This window comes from Amblyomma mixtum, chromosome 6, assembly GCF_055824585.1.
Source record: "Amblyomma mixtum isolate Tamu chromosome 6, ASM5582458v1, whole genome shotgun sequence".
NCBI lineage: Eukaryota > Metazoa > Arthropoda > Arachnida > Ixodida > Ixodidae > Amblyomma > Amblyomma mixtum.
Genome location: NC_143017.1, coordinates 113,868,572 through 113,882,540, shown reverse-complemented (window position 1 = coordinate 113,882,540; position 13,969 = coordinate 113,868,572). Strand labels below are relative to the sequence as shown.

Genomic DNA, 13,969 nt, shown 5'->3' with positions numbered 1-13,969 from the left:
ACGGCTGCACCACTGCGCTAGGGGCAGTATGAGGACTCCCAAGGATCTGTGAATGCAAAGTCGAGAATGACCACTTCCGCATATATGGCCCTTAACCCCCTAAAGGTATCGCGTCATACCCTTAAGGCGGAGCTTGAGTGTCTCCTCCAATTTTTTTTTTAGCCAATCCGTATCTGCGTCCGTTCATGATTTGCCTTTTTCGATTTCTACATAGTTCTACAGTTAGCTTCTTTCCTATTGAATTAATTCAGCTCTGGTGTTATGCGTTTTTTACCTGTCGTTTAAAGCTCTGTATTTCTCAGTTCTTGTTTGCTGCATACTCACTGGTGTGACGACCCCACATAATGCGCAGGTCCACACGGGACGGAGAGGCAAGAAGACACCGTATGGCTCAGTTTAAACAAAATGATGTAATCAATAATTATACATTGTACATCAGAGGCTGGGGTGTCCGAGCTTACGTGGCGACGCCGTCATGGGGGCGATGGAGGGGCTCCGGAGTTGCGATCCGTCGGTTGCTGGCAGAAGCTGCGCGCCGTCCGGCTTCGGCGCTGAAGGACCCTTTTCGTGAACCATGTCGTCCAGAGCGTGCCTTTCGTCCGCACTGCCCAGCTATATGTGCTCCGCCGGCCACGCCCGATCTCCTGTCTTCCAGACTGGATTGTTTCCTTCTTCCTCCTTTCCACGGCGGCGCCTGCGGCACCCCCGACCTCCCTCGATGGAATGTCGTTTGTCTCCCGTCGGCAGCTTTCTTCTCTTGTCCGGTTGTCAGCCTCCCCTGCCGACCTGCCTCGTTGGGATGTCGTTTGTCTCCCGTCGGCAGCTTTCTACCATTGTACCCCTTCAGTGGCTTTGCCGCCGCTGGGGGCTCGGTCTACGCGGCGCCGCCGAACGCGGACCGTTTAAGGGGAGACAAGGGAGTAGGACGGTTGAGCACAGAGAAGATTCCGCCGAAGATATGGGCCCTGGTAGCTCACGCACGGAACGTCACACTGGTTAGTCTCTTTCCGCCACTGTGAACACTCATTTTGTGTAAGTATTACAAGGCCTTAGCTTGTTACCTGTTATCATCCAATTTCCTCAGGCGCCCTTCATGTAATATTTCTCCGTGCTTCGACTGATGCTCATCCCATGTCCTGAACTGCCTTATTTGTGGTTTTGCCGTCGGCCCCTAATGCTAATCCTCCAACAGTTCTCTGATTTCTTTCTAGTCCTGACTGAACTTCTGCCCATAGGCACGAGAACTGCAGTCCCAAGAGCAGGCCCTGATACCTTTATTCCTTTCCAAATGTCTTTGTATTTCTTACTTGTTGTGCCCCTATAATGACCCATGATTCAGTATCGCGTCATCTCTCCGCCCTTTCGCCCTAACAGTTTGTTCGTTCTTTTCCACGTATACCTATCCCTAGTTTAACCACACACGGATATATTTGTATTATGCTATTCTGGGCTCCTCATGGCCTTGTATTGTAAGCATCTGATCATTGGAATCGCTGAAAATCATCAGACTTGATATAATTGTGCTAAAAGTGACGTCTACAGCGTTTCCTTCGTCTCCACATTAGTTAACCAGGGTCTGTAAATATTCCTGGCTGTCAGCTAATAGTAAAATATCGCCCGCGTTCATTAAACCGGGAGCCGCTGCTCTACGACGATTCCGCCTAATGTTTACGATATAGTATAACCTAGATTACTTTCTTGTAGTCATCTTTCCATACTTACATGTAAATCATGAACACCAGCGCTGATAGAGGACAATCCTGCCTTAATCCTTGGCGTACCTCGCCAGTTGCCGCACTTCCTATGACTTCCCATTTAATTTCAACTTTGTTATCTTGGTACATCTCATTTACGAAACAAATGATCTCATCTCCTTTCTATTTATTAATTACAAATCACAATTAATCAATCTGTCACATTTGGCAAGGCGCTTTGAAAATTCTTAACATTGTCACTATGTGCGATTAACCGTGGTGCTGCTTTTTTGTGCTGTTTCATTTCTATGTGAACCCGATCCTGTCACGGCCTCTAGCCTCTAAGTGAGACCAGCAGTATTAAATAAATGAATAAATAAATTCTCTGTCTCCAGCTGTCCCAGATTTGCTTATTTGTTATGGCAGTATCCATTGCTGTTAACTACATTTCCTTACTGCTTGGACCAAGTCCATTAGTTAGCTTGATTGGAATTTCTTTTATCCTTGCGGCTGTGCATTTAGGAAATTCGCCACAGACTTTTTCCAGTTAGTCTCTTATGCTATCCTGTTTTGCTTCTTCATTCGGTGAGATTGCCCTATCGTCTCTCCTAAATGACTCAGCATCTGGAATCCGTTCTTGTTTTCTTCTTTACTTCTGCCTACAGCTAAGGCCGGAGTTTCGGCCCGCCAGGCGCCAGCTCTCACCCTTCCTCTAAAATGGATGCACTCTCGTCCAAACCACCTGCCAACACCTGCGCCACGCATTTCCCTTTTATTCCTGTCACTTCGAGGGCGTTATCTTGGCTCAACTCCCCGATCTCCCGATTAACAGTTGCAACTTTCCATCAGCCTCTTCGTTCCGTCCAGCAAATCCCGTACTATGCACGCCACGATCAGCACTTACAGTGCTATTTCTCTTATACTGTCAGAGAGAGAGAGATAGAGAAAACTATTGTCAGCAATAGGTTGATGTTCTTGGGTTCTTTAGCCGCTCCAGGTGGCCGGCAGTTTAAGTGTGTCGGCGACCTCCTGTGCTCTTGCCGTGGCCCTGGACTGAACGTCCGGGTCCGGGCTAGCGAGAACAGCTTCCCATTTTTCAAGCGTGGAAGGTGTGTCTAGACCTGCCGGAGGCGGATCCTCCTTGCAGTCCCTGATTATGTGGTCTAAGGTGGCAGGCTGGCCGCACAGCTGACCGTACAGATTTACCAAATCGGGAAAGATTAAAATATATCCACGGGTTTGGCTGCGACCGCATTTGCAGCCGCCTCCACGTGGTAGCCTTCTCGCGGCTGAGCGAAACGTGCGGATTAGGCACGCTCGCCTTAAGCTCCCTGTTATAATTTGTTATGGCCTGATATGCAATTAGCGCCTCACCCCTTGGGGCATCAGGGTGCGAGACCCCGTCACCGGCTCGGCTGAAAACACTCGTTGAGCTAATATTTCCACTACTTGTGCTGGTCACCGTTGAGAGCATTATTCAGTACCACTGCTACCACTGCCAGGTTATGCTGTGCAACATTTTTCGACAGTTTGTTTTTTGTTTGATGCGAATATCAGTTGTGATTGCAGCGCTGTGCTGCCAGACTTTGTTACGGCGGCAGCAGTGTGCTGGTGACGAGAAAAACAACCGCCAAGGAATCAGTACTAAAATTGGTTTCCTTATAACCGTCACTTCACTAAACGAATGCGGTTTTCTAAACTATACTGTGTGCTAAAGATTGCCCCTGCCTCCACCTTAGGAGAAGCAAGCGGAGCAAGGTGGTCTGACCCGCTACACTATCATGATCGCTTAGCAGAAAAATAACCCAATAGTTTGCGTAAGGCATGAATGACGATGTGGTGGGATCTTTCTGCGGAGTTCTGCTTGAGCACCTTCCGCACGCAGTTGTCGCACAGCAAAATAGATAACTGCACTCACGCTTTCGTGGGTGCGCAGCAAATATTAGAAGATGCCTTCTTGTTTGACTGACAGACTTCTTACACAGGACCTTGTAAATACCGATGGTTATATTTGACCACTAGGCAGTCAGGCGTGATCGGTAGTCAGGCGTGATCGGTGTGGGTGCTTTTGGTTTTGTGGTGGACGTCTCGGGTGAGCGGGTAGTAACAGGCAGCCAGGCCTGACTTCTCCAACTGGTCGAAGTAGCGCAACCTGTACTTCGTCTCGTAAGGACCCCAGTCGGCGTCCGGAGACATTGCCTTCCACCAGTCGCCGCTGCACTGGCGTACCCTGACCACAGCGAGAACCAGGACCGGTGCCATGCCCACAATAGCCAGTGTCCAGCCGAACCCGTCAGCCCAGATTGGAAACACGTAGTCTCCCACGCTGCTCCTCGGCAGAGTGGCTAGCGTGTAGGTCAGAAAGGTGCCGAGCACCGTGGGCGCCACGTACTTGATGGTGATGAAGAAGAAGTAGTGTGGGCAGGTGCCCGTCATGAAGGCCACGTCGAAGCAGAAACGTTCCATGCCGTACACCCAGGCGACGATGAGTGTTTCGCCGAAGCAAGTGATAAGGACAATCAGGGCGCCCAGGTAGTTGTCCAGGATAGTGAGGAAGTAGAGCCCAGCCTGCGTAGTCAACGGCAGGCCGATCATGAAGCAGAAGGCGCAGTACAGGAAGGTGGTCAGTTCCCGGCGCGTCTCGAAAGGTGGGAAGAGCTCCTGGACAGACTTGACGACGAACTCGCAGTTGGCCATCTGCGAATCGATGCCCAGCATGAAGAGCATGGCGAAGAACAGCACTGACCACATGTTCGGCAGGGCGATAAGTGACAGGGCCTCCGGGTATGTGACGAAGGCCAGGCCAGGCCCCGCGCTCACTACTTCCTCGATGGGCACGTCCAGTGTGTGCGCCATATTTCCCAGCACGGAGAAAATCACGAGCGAGGCGAAGGCGCTGGTCATGAAGTCCATGATGCAAATCAAGCGTACACTTGATTGCATGTCGTCGCGGAACTCTTGGAAGCTACCGTAAAGAACCAGGCCACCGGTGCCAATGCTGAGGGAGTAGAAGACCTGCTCTGTGGCCGCGGCCCAGACGCTACCGTCGAGCAGTGCCTCCCATCGCGGCAGCAGCAGGTATCGCAGCCCGATGGTGGAGCCAGGAAGTGTGATGCCCCGGAGGAGCATCAGGCTCAGCACCAAGTAGGGCACGGTGGCAGTGAACAGCGCCACTTTTCCGGAAACCTGTGGATTTTGCAGAATGTTGAATGGCTATAAATTGTTTTCGGTAACAAAGTTATAATGAAGAACAGTAACACTTGTTTGGGCCGCTTGCTTGCCTATCTCGTTGTCAAAGCATTGTCTACAGCGCATTCCAGGGAAGCTGGAGCGGGTCTCAGTGTAGGACATGTATTGCAGACGAACATGCTTCATCTAATACTAACTCAGGCTTTCAAAACATGTTAACGCTTGTAAAAGGAAACCAGCGCTGCTAAATACAGGTAGAAGTATAAAGGATAAAATGGGTGCTACGTCTCTATCTGTCGTGCGAAGGCTGAAAATACGATTTGTATGCACTTGCACAAAAATGCTTCAACAAATATTTGCATGTGGACATTGATAAGCTAAATTTTACCGCGTGCATCACCTGATTACATATACTTTAAACCTTCTTATGTCATATCCTGCCTTTTGCCTGGCATGATATCCCGCTGAAACTGCGGGTCGTACTGTTATTCGTCCTTTCCCGAGTTATGCGTTTTATATCATTTAATCTAAACCATCAGTGCCCCCACCTGGATGCCTCGGAAAATGACGAGGAACACCAGTGTCCAGCACAGGCCATAACAGAGGATCAGCGGTGGTTGGACGTTGCCGACCTGCTCGATGCTGGGGCTCGAGTTCAACACGTAGTAGTTGTAGAATGCCTCTGTGGAGGACACGTTGGCGCTGAGGCAGCCAGCGAAGCGGATCGCATACTCGGTCTGCGACACCAGCACTGTGCGGTTTAGATACGACACGGCCACCACGGACTCGGCGCCGGTGTCGTTGGCGCCTGCATTCACCAGGATGCGCCGCACGCTGTCGCAGAGCCGCTGGTGGCTGTCATGGCTGATCCTCCGGAAGCAGCCATCGAGCGGCACGCCCCACCATTCGAAGCAATCCGTCCAGGGCAAGGGCCGCTTGAACGAGTGGTACAGGTAGAGGAAGGCGTACGTCAGCACCATCTGGTAGTAGACTGTGGTGATGAAGGCGCCCCACATCATGCCGAACGCATTGCCCTGCAGAAATGAGGTACGAAGTGATACATGAAGCGAAACGGACATAGGGATATATGAGGTCCTTGTTGAATCGAATGTCCCAAGTACATTATTATCAAATAAAAGGACGAAATGGTGATGTTTATTTTAAAAGCAGGCGATTTTCGTCACATTCGGAGTCAATTCAAATAGAGTAGAAGAAAACATTTTACAAGAACATAAGAAGCCAACTGCCTCTGCATGCCTCGTTCCATTTGCTACCAATGAGCCTTACAGCAGAGACTGCCGTTTCATCTACTTCCACAGATGTCTATGCAAGTGCCCGTAAACGTCGAACCGCAGCGGCAAGCCGTAGAATGATATCTAATGGTGAATACGCGAGGACAAATGTTCTATAGCTAGCGTGCATAGCGCTGGATCTGCGTCCCGCGCTACTGCCCCCTTCGTCGTTTTCTTTTCTGTAATGCAGATCACAAAACACAATACTCATTATGGTGCAGTATAACATATAGCATGCAGGAGATAAGAAAGTCTGTCAGGCTGTCGGCACTAAGGGGGATTTGCTCGAAGTTAGAAGCAGCAACATTACCGTCGTCAGCTACGTTTATGTGTTTTAGTACATAAACGATCTCGAAAGCAGATGGAAAACGTTGTTGATGTAGCTGACCTGGTACAGTGTACTTGCGACTTCCGAAGGTTACGGGTATCAACTTTCTTTAAATGGGGAGTTAAACTCCACTGCAGTTGCAGAAACGAATCCCATTTTGCATTCTTTTGGCTTCCGATTGTCTTTTTCTTCATCGGTTTAAATAATTTAGCAGCTTTTGCCGATGAAAGCAAGTGGCTGAAACCCTTACAACTCAGAATTATGGCAGGTGGAGCTATTATCCACTTCTGTCGTGATTTAGAAGATGTCACAATTGTCTAATCCTCGCATAAAGAAGAAAAATTATATATAAAGGGCACCATTTGTTACCTTCATGAAACAGCGTAAGACCATTTGTACTGGCTTGAATACGTTTTAGCCTCCATTGTTGCCGAAGGATGGACGACGCTCCTGCGACGATTAATCATGACGAAATTGGCACCTTCCGGTAACTTTGAACTTCTCCGCATCTAATTACTACGGCTGGCCGGAGCGGACTACTTCGCGATGGTCTGGTTTTTTTTAGTCTGAAGATTACTCTGTAGTTGTGAAGTAGGAAACGGTACTCAGCATGGCAATAACTTGGCAACCTTGAAGATTTCACATGACTGTGGCAGCGGCAGCCGTGTTTCGAGATGAAACGTACTGGTGGTGTACATTAAACAACGCCTGCAGATTGAAACTAATGCACAGTGCTCCATTATAGCATATATAAAACTCAATCGAAGAAAATTCTAGAACTTCCAGAATTCCAGAACACGCACGCACGCACGCACGCACGCACGCACGCACACACACACACACACACACACACACACACACACACACACACACACACACACACACACACACACACACACACACACACACACACACGCACGCACGCACGCACACACACACACACACACACACGCACGCACGCACGCGCGCACACACACACACGCACGCACACACACGAGCACACACGCACAGAGAGAGAGAGAGAGAGAGAGATAGATTTAGAGTATTGCAGGATAGACGCGTTTTGCCGCGCACACAGCACGAAGCGCCTACTCAATTCGAGTTACACAGTTAAAATTGCTACTTCAAGTTTCCGACTTCTATTTGCTTGCTTTGTTTTTTCACCTCAAGCCTACTGCTTGCGTATGTCAGCACTTTCGCCACACCGTTCTCATTCAGGCCCAACGAGTTTTATAGCTGAATGTTGCCCTCTCAATTCCTCGAAAGTTTCGAAAATAAGAAGACAAGTTTGTCCTAGAAAAGTGAAGGCTGCCTTCTACCTCTCGCTGTAGTGATCGCTTCGATAAGAGCTCAGCGACAGAAGAGTAGTTCACTGTCGCCCCGCCCGCGATATCCCGGCAGCTGAGGGTGAGTCAGCTCAAGTGTCCTCGTTACGGACAGCGACGCGACATTTCCGACTCGACAAGTAGACCTCAGAGTGGCCGCAGCAGCGTGGAAAGTGGCACGCGCCGCAGTTAAAGCTAACGCCTGTCGTGGAGACGCAAGCGAAAGGGCCATGGGAGCAGCGGGCCGCAGCGTGTGATCATGGAGCGGGCGATAAGCATCGTGCCTCAGCTCCGACTCGGAGGCGCATGATTGAGCGAGCGCTGGGGGCCACCGGGTGCGAGGAGCCATCGGACAGGTAAGAAAGAAGAGGGTGAAGGCGACCGGCAGCGCCAGGAGCAGCCGCTGCCGGAGGAACGGCATGTGGATACCAAGCAGAGGGGGATTCGGCTGCTGTGGCTTTTAGCTGCGCATTCCGCTCGCCAGTCTATAAGCTGGCACTCGTATATAGGCACCGTGGCAAAGCTGCACTAGAAGGTTGCGTAAAACTGCGTGACCGAGGGGAGGTTGCGGGGAGGGGTGGGAGTGCATAGGGTGCTTTGGTGAAAAAAAAGCAGAAAAAAGGTGGCTCTGGAGGTGAAACACCACTCTGTGCACAGTTGCAGTAGAAGTACGGAGAGTTGAGCTAGTTGGTGCATGGCAGGACTGAACAGCGCACAAAGGACGAGGACACAGAGAAGATGCGACAAGACACGAGCGCTGTGTCTTGTCGCTGCAGTAATGCGGTGTTAAGGTACAAGCACGCGCAATTTTCTTATACGTAGGAGATATTTTTCGGAAGATCTGAAAATCGGAGGCAGTTTTCATTTCTTAATGCGAATAAAACTATGGTCCCGGACATTCTGAAAAAAAAAAAAAAATGTAATGCTTTATATGCTTCCTAACATTTCGCCTAAACTACGTTCCTAAAGGCTTATGACCTTCAAAAAAAAGCGCGAAGTCAGCATTCATGTCCAGGTTCGTACACCTAACTAGACAGTTCCTTTAGTAAGATATGCAGAAATCTGTCCTACATAAACACGATCCTGAAGTGGTAATCACATGTCCCTGGTGCTACATCGGGGCCGCTGAGTAGTAAGCGAGATCTAAGTTGTTAAAAACTGGCCTCTTAATCAGTGATATCACGTCCGACGTTTCACCTTTATACCTAAATACAGCCTTTGTGAAAATACACAGAGATTCGCTTTTGGGCACAAGCAAACCCGCGGGACCCAACGAACCTGGCTTGTTTTGCATAGCAGTTGCTACAAACCTCTCGAGGGTGAGAGCAAACGTTGTCCTCTATCACCCAGAGCTTTACAGTGCAGACAATTTGATACGTCGGCCAGGACCAGGCAACCAACAGCAGACCCGGTAGCTTGGAAGCTGCTCTTTGATTGCGGATGCTTATGGCCTCCCGTTTGGTACAGTAAAGGAGCGAGGCTAAGCCCGCTGTCTTTGAAAGAAGAGCTCGCCTGGAACATGGGCGACAGCCGGAATGCTCCAAGCGGACCGGAGCTGCTGAACTGTCCGAGCAGGAGCTCGAGGTGGTAGATGGGCCTGCCGACGACCATGTTGACGATGACGTACGGCACCAGGAACGCCGCGCCGCCGTTCTTGTACGCCACGTAGGGGAACCGCCACAGGTTGCCCAGGCCCACGGAGTTGCCGATGCACGAGCACAGGAACTCGATGTGGCTGGACCAGTGCTCCTTGACCACCACGCGTGAGCTTCCGCTGGAGCCCGACGGAGACAGTGGGCTCATCACCTGTGCTTGGTCTTGGTTGGTGCCACCCATGGTACTTAACTAAGGATGCAGAGTCCTTGGTGCAGGCTGTGGAAAATTAGCGACGGAAGAGAGCAGCGGCGGCCGAGGCTTATCGACTGGGACCCTGTGCTTGACTGCGCGCGGCAGGAGCGTGAGGCACGGACACTTGTTATCTGGCTCGTCGTCTTCTATCTGGGGGCTGGGCGCTTTTACTTTTCTTTTTCTTGCCCATTCTAACATATGTTTGCAGCCCATGGAAGTGAAGGAAGCCGAAAAGCAAGCAAATCTCATATGGACGCCATGCAGCGCATCAGTAAAAGAGGAACGAACGCTCGCAGGCCGCAGCCCGAGCACTCTAATCCCAGACACCCAAACACACGGACGAGTGTAAGTACTCAAATTTACTGACCATATGCTGAGAAGTCCTACAACGCTACAGGCTAGACAGAAGGAAATGCGTGCCACCGGAAGAACCAGAGAAGGGAGAGGAATGACACTGAGAGGAATACAAACACACATGTACACAAGCCCAAAAAGACTACGCAACCTGCCCAGAAACATATGTGCTACAGTGCGCACACTGTGGCATAGAAGTGGATCTGGACCACATGCTCTGGCCCTGCTAAAATAAATAAATAGAAAGGATAAAAGAACCGACGATTGAGCAGTGAACGAAATGCGGTCCAGCTCAGTCTCAAAAGTCCAGCAGAAGCTGACCGAAAGGGAGAGTGGCTACAAGCGCCAATGGACTCGTGGAATAAGGGGATCGGTCACTAAATTTAGTTTCAATTAAAATGTCTTCATCATCATCATCAGCTTGTTCTGGCTGCCAGCAATCCGCCAAAATGGTCAGCAGTGCGAGGCTGTCGTACACGAGGTAATGTTTAATTATATTTTGCTTCTTTAATCATGTCTGTTAAGAGGTTAGAGGACGCGCCTTAATCTGTGCGGGTAAGCTCATGATTGTGCAACGGTTCTGCTGTATGCTATCGGAGTTGTGCGAGCTGTATTTGCATTCGGCTAGGCATGAACCTAAGGCTGTTTACACGTACAAAGGGTGCGCGCCTATAGCAGTCACGACAGAGCCCTAAAATATTTAAGTTCACTTTATAGTCACTCCTGCTAATCATGGCTTGTTTATGCCAAGACTGGCTTGTGAACAGAATTTGTGTACTCCGCTTGTAATTACACTCGTAGACAGCCTTCCGTGTTGATGCAGCCAAGGCTAGGCAGGAAAGGGAAGTAGACGCTCCTTTGTTCATGTGCCATGGGGTTTGGGTTCTTTGTTCGCGCTGGGGGTGCGGCGGCTTGAAGTGGCGAGACCGCGCGGGGTCGTTGGGGCGGAGATAGGCCACTCCCCACGGCAATGGAACAAAGCCTCGTCTCGCTGCCTTTTCGGCCTGGCCTTGGCTGCACAGCCACAGAGTATAGCAGAGGTGTAGGGTTCTTGAATGATTTTATTCAAGGCAGGATATTAGCGGACTTTTATGTATACCTCTGTGCGCCGTTCGTTCTGGCACCTTTTCGTAGTGCGCCTGGGAGTGAACTTCACGCGTGCAAGACAGAAACGCTGCGTTTCAGATAGTCAAAGGGAATGCCTGGAAGCCAGGCTTCGAGTAGCAAGTATCACTTTGTTAGTCTTGAAGATACCTTTATGTAAGCATCCAGACAAAGTGTGAACAAAGGAGTTATCAAAGACGCTTGAAACACGCCACCTCTTTTTCTATGGACACAAAATGTAGCGGCTGTTCGAGGCCGTAAATCTGCACATTATAAAGTCTTGGTAACTTCTGTTTTTTGCCCCTACCAGCAAAAAAAATTAAATCAACCTGAAAAATTCTGTGGGCACGAGGGAATGCGCCAAAGTGTCTTTTCAGCACCATTCAGACACTTTGACAGGTCATATTCACATCCACTGCTAGTACCGAATCTCGCAACTTTGTTACGTGCACTGTATTGATTTGATGTCAGTAGCTCTTAGACTGCAAAGAACAGCGCACATGCAGCCTTTGCCGTGCAGAGAAATAAATTCAAAGCAGATGCCCGGGCTAGCCCAAGAAAACGTTTGCAAACACTAGCGCCTTTGTCACCACAAGCGAGGTCTTGCGAAAACGCATGACAAAGGCTACATCCTGTCTGCCCTCCGCTCATGTCCGAACTGCCACTCCGATTCCAGAGGAAAACAACAGCGTCGGGCAGTAACTCTTTTTATCCTTGCCTCTGCATAAATTTTCTCTTTTTCCCGTCTCAGTTGGCTCAAAGGTTTGCCGTAATAACCCTACTTGGGTGTGACGCTCCGTCCCTTTGTTTTTGCAACTCCTGCGGCAACGGGCTTTTAGGATGTTTACGCGCGGGTAATTTCTCAGAGCTCAGCCAAGTGTAACTGAAACACGAGCGAAGACCCTGGTTACTGTCTTCTTCGTTAATTATGCGCTATGTTAAGGTTGCCACTCCCTCCCGCTTACGTTTTTTTTTTTTTCTGTGACGTGTCGTCCTTGCTCAGGTTGGGCAATGAGCTCTCTCTATTCGCCGTCGTAGAGCCGTTAGTGATGCCTTTGGCCATTGAGGAAAAAATTGCGAGGACACTTTCGCAGCTGAAGTGTTGAGAGACGAAAACCGAGGGCACTATGCCGTGACGACTTCCGGTGGATGTGACGTCACACCGTCGCCGTGGATATATCTATACCCAAATTACACATCTTTCGGGGATCTTAAGTGTTAATTATGCTTAATTACACATTTTTCCATTTAGTTTGACCCAGACCGTCGTTTTTCCAACCATTCTGTGACAATTATCACTATGCCGTGACGACTTCCGGGGGATGTGATATCACATTGTTCCCTTGGCTATATCGACGTCTGCGTTATTTCGACGCAATCTTGATATTTTCGATTATAATTAATTAACTAATTACTATACAGTCATAAAACATGGCTTCTGGGTTCATTTTATCCTCCTCTATCTGAAGCAACCATTCGTTTTCTCCTATCTTTTTAGTTCCCGAGTTAACACTCTGCCAAAGGTGTGACACCCTCTGCTAACAGACGACAGTATGAGCCATTAAAAGCTTTCGCCATAAAATATCGATGATTTAGGAGAAAAATCAGCTTAACGTTAGGTCGCGATTTTCGGTCTGGAAAGCGGGAGCTCTTTGGCAATGTCGTTCATGCGGCAAAGCACGAATACCGCTTATCGATTAAGAAGGCCGCCAGTGGATGGCTTTAAGGAAATCATGAACGTGCCACATTTGACTACAGTCGGCAGTAATACAGATCGCATTGTTTGGCTCTCATTAGGCATTTTTCGCACCGGTAACGCGACCAGTTAGTGGAAGTACTGGTGCAACGCCAAAATGCAAAATCTGAACCTCGTTAACAGTTCCCAACAGTATGAAGTTAGTTTTCGTACTGTAAACCCCTAAACAATATAGTAATAAGTAAAGAAAATGTTGAACAAGAAATGCCAGTAAGGTTTTCAGTAAAAAGAAAAATAAGAGAACTCTGTAGCTATTTGAAGTGAGCTGCTGTTTTTATTGCCCTGGCTGTAGCTTGGATTTTGAATTGTCTTGCATGCTTCGGCTCGCAAGCAGCCGTCCAAGCTATTTGTAACGGTGAGAAGACAGCGATGCTGTTGCGTTTCAAGGAGGGCCATTGTTTTTCAGTCAGAATTTTAGAAGGCTTTATCTCGGGTTCTCCCGGTAATGTGAGTGTGGAAATCAATAAAAAAAGCAAGAAAGAAACAAAGAAAAAAGAAAGAAGAGGGAAAGGATGAAAGAAAGAGAGAAAGAAAGAGAGAAAGGAAGAAAGAAAGAAAGAAACAAAGAAGGAAAGAAAGAAAGAAAGAAAGAAAGAAAGAAAGAAAGAAAGAAAGAAAGAAAGAAAGAGATAAAGGAAGAGGTAAAGAACGGAGATACTTATTGGGGGGGGGGGGGGCGCGGTGGATGTGTTGGGCATTCTGCTCCCTTTGCCTTTCCTGCTCTGCGGTCATGGCAGACACATCAGTTCAGTGAATGTTGTGAGCTTCAGCCCTTAGCGATGCAAAGCGGTTTGTAATCGTATTAGCATTTTTCAGACTGTCAACATTATCTGTTACGCAACATTTCTGCGGTATTTTCGCTGCTCTCGAACAATGGTATAGAGTCACATGAGATAGAGTGGCTTAATATGCTTTCATATTTAGAAAACTAATTATTGGTTGTCGTCAGGTTCGGAGGCAGTAACGAATGCGCTGGTAATAAGTGCTAGCGCTACTTGGCTGGCAAAGCGCTGTTGACAATGATAAGAAGTGACTTCAACAAACTTTCGCTTGTCAAGGGTTTATTGCGCTTTATATAC

General features: G+C 48.8%; 1 protein-coding gene across 1 annotated transcript; it reads right to left on the bottom strand.

Moving 5' to 3' along the window:
- Positions 1-3,737: 3,737 nt before the first annotated feature.
- LOC149340089 (sodium- and chloride-dependent glycine transporter 2-like) lies at positions 3,738-9,682 on the bottom strand. Its single transcript, XM_089551048.1, has 3 exons — positions 9,341-9,682; positions 5,432-5,917; positions 3,738-4,880 (listed from the first exon to the last, which is right to left on the bottom strand). Exons 1-3 carry the CDS (start codon positions 9,662-9,664, stop codon positions 3,738-3,740), a joined length of 1,953 nt encoding a protein of 650 aa, XP_089407174.1. The 5' UTR covers positions 9,665-9,682.
- Positions 9,683-13,969: the final 4,287 nt, after the last annotated feature.